The sequence below is a fragment of the Corapipo altera genome, unplaced genomic scaffold (assembly GCF_003945725.1).
Source record: "Corapipo altera isolate COAL_440 unplaced genomic scaffold, ASM394572v1 161, whole genome shotgun sequence".
Taxonomy (NCBI): domain Eukaryota; kingdom Metazoa; phylum Chordata; class Aves; order Passeriformes; family Pipridae; genus Corapipo; species Corapipo altera.
In genome coordinates this window covers 91,232-96,257 of record NW_020884979.1, presented here as the reverse complement: position 1 = coordinate 96,257, position 5,026 = coordinate 91,232, and the positions used below count along the sequence as shown (strand labels likewise).

Here is a 5,026-nt window from a genome sequence, read left to right as displayed (position 1 = left end):
CCATCCCCTTGATGACCATCCCTTGTCGCTCTTCCCGCAGGTCGCATCTCCAACGGACACGAGCAACTTCGACAGCTTCCCGGAGGACAGTGACGAGCCACCCCCTGACGACAACTCAGGATGGGACATAGATTTTTAAATGTCTTTCTCTTACCTGCTTCTGCCTTGCTGAGGACAGCTTTCCTGGGACGTGGCTGCCAGCGAAACCAAGAGAACGGAACTGGGGAGGATTCGTGCTCGGGGTCACCATGATGCCTTGAATGATGCTGCTACAGGAACTCCAGTGGCATTAGGACTTACTGCTTAGATGACAATAGTGCTCTTCATGTTTTCTGTTCGAACACAACCTGGGGGTTGACATGGTGGTCCTGACACAGAGCCTTTCACCGGTAGAGAAACATGTTTTCTGTCACTGCGGAGGTCTTGCTACGCTCTTAATTATCAAGGTCAGGAGATACATTGTGTAAGACACACCCAATTGTAGCTGCGAGGTACTGGCTTTATCAGTAGGATCAGTAGTAATTTATTCAGTGCTGTAGCCAAATACAGTGCAGGATTTGGGCTATTCCCACCCTCACAGCTCCGTAGGGCTCCCTCCCAGTGTCGGAGCGGAGGAGGCCACGGCGGGCCCAGCCAAAGAGTTCATGTCAAAGCAGTGGTGAAATGTGTCCTTCTCCTTTCTGAGCAGAACCACGACAAGACTGAATGTTACCTTTCCTCTTTGATTTGGAGAGTTTTTTTTTTGTTGAGCCTGGTAGAACAAAAGCACAACTGCTCGAGATCCTGTGAAGGCAGATATGGGTCATTTCTCTCACGCTGCAACACCACCTTTGGGGTTTGTTTTTTCCTTTCCCTTGGTGCAAATACATCCCTGCATGAAAACAAAAATCACGAAACTAATCCGTTTGACATATAAAACAGTGCTTGGATCACGGTCCTGTAACAAGGCGACAGCAGCCCACTGGCCTTGTCCATTTAGGCATAAAATTAAGCTCGACTTTGACCTCTTTAGAACCCAAAGGGAAAACATAAGACCTGTAATGTCCTTTTTAGGTGCTATGTCCATCCCTCACCTGGTCACTCAACCACCTTTTGAGAGATATGTAGCAAGAGGCTTCGTTCTCCGTCGCTCTTGGATGATCCCACGTCTCCATGTCTCCATCTCCTCCGTGTTTAGTACAGAGCTCATTAAAAGCCAAGTACTGGGCCAGTTTGCTGGCTCTGGTGTAATACTGCCTGTAAAAATGGAATCCTGATGCCTCTCCAGGCTAAGGAAAGTCCATGGAATTAAATGGAAAGGCGATATTGGATGTATTTGTGCAAGGTCTCCATGTCGCCGGCGCGAGTTCCCCGATGATCATGTTTAGGGCACTGTAACGGCCACAACCATCATGTGGAAAAACAGCCTGGGGAAAACAGTATCAGGATATGCTTTTCCCTGACTTCCACTGCTTTTCCTTTGCTTGAATACAGTCTCCTCTGATTTATAGGCCGTAATTCTGTCCTGGATGCCCGTCTGTTGACTTCAACTATCCCGTTATCCAACAAAACCCATCAGGTTTTGGTCTCTCTAGGACCGAAAAAAATCATGGTATCATAGAATAATGGAATGGTTTGGATTGGAAGGGACTCTAAAGACCCTGTCATTCCAAGCCCTGCCATGGGTGAGCAGGTTCTGCCCTGTTTCATCTCAGCGCTGCCCAGAGCTGAGAGTGGGGAGATCAGCTCTTGCTGAGAAGGACTTTTGCCCACATACTCCGTGGAAAATGTCTGTTTTAGCAGTAAAATATTATTTCCCTGATGCTAAATCCCAACTGTTATCCATGTTTGTGATGAAAGCAACTTCACAGAGTGTATTATTTGACAGCATGGACCGTGTCCTGCTGTTTGCCAGCAGACATGAGCTGGCTCACCTTTGGAACCAGTCTGTGGCACAGGATTTCCTTCCCGGTTTTCCAGAGGGTGAGGCAGCACGGCTGACACAGTCACTTCAGGTTGTTTCTGCTGTTCTTTAATCATTGGAACTTTGTCTGCCTTCCAAACCATCGGGAAAAGGCAGTAGCTCCTGGCTTTTCCCCCTTTATCCGAGGGATGGACGACACTGAGAGCCAAGGCTGAGCACTAGGGCTAAAATATCCACCAGGCATCTGAGAGAACAGGCCTAGCAGCCAAATTCTTCACTCACACCTCCCTGGAGTTTCACTCAACAAGGAGAACTTTCTGTAGGAATGTAGAGAGGAGTTTGTCCCAAAACGATGACACTCGTGCTGTGGCAGGCAAGGGGTTGCTGGGTGGCAAAAGCACCACGAGGATTTGGGGGGGCAACTGAAAACACGACAGGAAGGAGGGTTTGAAATGGGCTCTTTTCTTTTTCCTGTCCCTTTTTCCCTGTGCCAAGCACAGGAATCAATACCTGTACTGAATATGAGTTTATTTTAATATCAAACCCCTCACTCGACTCCCATCACCTCTCCCAAGCATTAACACCACACTATGTATATGATAAAAGCCTTCATTTATAATAATATATTTAAGTTGCTTTATATATATATATATATATATATTCACAAGGGATTGCCTCTGTGTTTCCACTTTGTGTCCTTATTTCTTTGTCTCCTTCCCTAATCTATGGGAGGAGGGTGTATTTAGGCTCCCATATTCCAGCTGAAATCAGCTCCCATATTTCAGAGCAGGGTGTTGATTGGTGTCATGACCACATGGCTGATCCGTAGCTTCTCCCAGCGCTGCATTTCCCACAGCAAACTCTTCTTTTCCAACAGGACCACGAGCGACTATTTCTGTAAATAGGTATTTTCGTGTCGGTATTTTGTGGTACACATTGAACTTTTTGTTCTTTTCCAGCCCCATGGCATTATTCCTTCATTTCCTTATTTGTAATGTAATGTTTTTAGCTCAAGGTAGACTTGAATTAATGTCATATTTGTCAGTATTATTAAACTTTATGTCAACTGTCCTGTTAACTCATCTGTCCCATAGTTTGAGAACATGACTAGCTATCTGGCATTGTTGCAAGTGCCTTAAATCCATGGCATCTTATAAAAAAAAAAAATGACAAATTTGGTGTTATGCTGCATGACAAAGACAAACACACCTCAAACTGTCGTCCTTTCTTAGCTTGCTGCGTTTTACAGTTCTTTCTGCGACCGGTTTCTAAGCCTTTATTATCTAAAACTGACGAATTACAGAAATGATGAAGTCGTTCTCTTATTTCTGTTCAATGTACCAGAGCTGTGTATCTGTTAATGAGATACAGAGTCATTTCTGTGAAATGTATAAATGTTATGTGCGGGTCAAATTCCTCTCTGACATCCTAGCAGTCCGTAGACAGGTATTCCTGTTCCGCTGAGCCCTGCAGATCCCACCCGTCGTGCCGTCCCGTCTTACACGACCCCCCTCGAGGAATCTCCCACCTGGAAAAAAATCTACTCGCTGTGAACCCAGCCTGCCTTTTTTTTTTTTTTTTTTTTTTTTTACCCTAAAACCCCGAGGCAAAGGCGCAGCTCGTTTGCACCACTCAACAAAACAGTGCTTTCCCCTCCCCGATCCCCTCCGTCCTCAGCCACCGCCGGGACGAGCCCTCGGTGCTCCCGCGGAGCTGCCAAGCTGGAAGCTCCTCATCCGCAGCTCCCCAGCCCTGACACCGAGACTTGGGCGCCTTGAGGGCTTTCTCAGCAAAAGGGGAAATTCCCTCTCACCCCAACCCCGGCTTATGCTGGTTTTTACACCATCCCTTTGGTTTGTATCCTTATTTCCCCCAGCTTTCTTCTTCCACGGGAGAGGTTTTGTTTGTCGGACAGATGTCGGTCACCCCCCGCTCGGTGGCCGCTTGCACTCTTTTGATGTTGACTGAAGAACTTTGGGTTTTTTTCATAAACTTTAACTGCTTTTGTTTGGCTCTGTACTTTCCCTGCAGCTGTAATTGCCGAGTGCCTGTTGTATACTTTATAGAGTTGAAATAAAAATAATTACTTTTGAACAACGTGTCAGGGGTTTCCTTCCGCAGCCCAGGCTGAGTCTGGGAGAGTTCTGCTGCTCGGGGATTAAACTGGGGAGGTGGGGGTCCTGCTCTGGCCAGGTGAACATGGCTCATCCTCAGGGATGAAGAATTCCCTTTGTATTTTGAGTCCAGGGAAGGCACCGTGTTCCCAACACGAGTTGTGTCATCCCTGGAGAGGATGTGACTCAAAACAACACCGCTGTCAAAAAAACTGGTTGCCCAGAGAAGTGTCCAAGGCCAGGCTGGAGCAACCTGGGAGAGTGGAAGGTCGTGTCGAGTCCATGACACACAGGTGAGCAAAACCTGGGCAAAGGAGCAAGAAAACATCCTCCCAGGAGGGAAATAAATGTGGTAACTGCCTAAGGAGGAGCTGGGAAACATCCCAAACCGTTCTGCGGGGTGCAGCAATCGCAGGTCCAAGTTAATCAGGCAATAAAAACCGCGGGGTGACGTGGCCCTCACCTGAAACTGCCGGGGGAACACCGGGATTTCGGGGCGAGGCGTGGCCCTCCTTCTCCCAGGCTAAAAATAGGGAAGGCAGGGATGGCCGGGCTGTGCCGGGGGTGCCGTCCGTGACTCAGCCCCCCCCTCCCCGCTTCCGACGGCACCTGCCCGCGGTGCTCGCCGAAACCTTCCCAGGCAATTATTAGCCCGGCTGGAGCCATCTGGACCTGGAACAGCTGATAGGGAATACCGGGAGAGCGGGGCTTCATCGCAGGGAATTGCGGCGGCTGGAATTCACCCCCTCCTCGCCCCCGCGGGTTTTAGCCGGGTCGGGGCACCGCTCGGGCTCTTCGCCGGTATTTTCATTCAAACCACCCTCGGAAAATAAATAAGCAGGAGTGAGAGGCCGCCGCCGGGCAAAGCCGGGTTAATTAATTAACGGGGGTTAATTAGCGGCGCGGGGTGCAGCGCGATGCCCCGGCGGGGCCGGCAGGGGGAGCGCTGGGGACGCGCTGCCCCGACGGGGGCGGGTTGGGGGGTTTGGGGATATGGGGGGGCCTGGGG

General features: G+C 49.3%; 1 protein-coding gene across 10 annotated transcripts in view; it reads left to right on the top strand.

Annotated features, from left to right (window-relative positions):
• Window positions 1-3,997, top strand: part of PRKG1 (protein kinase cGMP-dependent 1) — a 395,239-nt gene extending 391,242 nt beyond the window's left edge. For all 10 annotated transcript variants that reach the window (XM_027665603.1, XM_027665605.1, XM_027665602.1 and 7 more), the window contains one exon: window positions 41-3,997. In XM_027665603.1, coding sequence (XP_027521404.1) covers window positions 41-139 — 99 coding nt within the window. In that variant the 3' untranslated portion in view covers window positions 140-3,997. The remainder of the gene's footprint in view (window positions 1-40) is intronic.
• The last annotated feature ends 1,029 nt before the right edge of the window (window positions 3,998-5,026 follow it).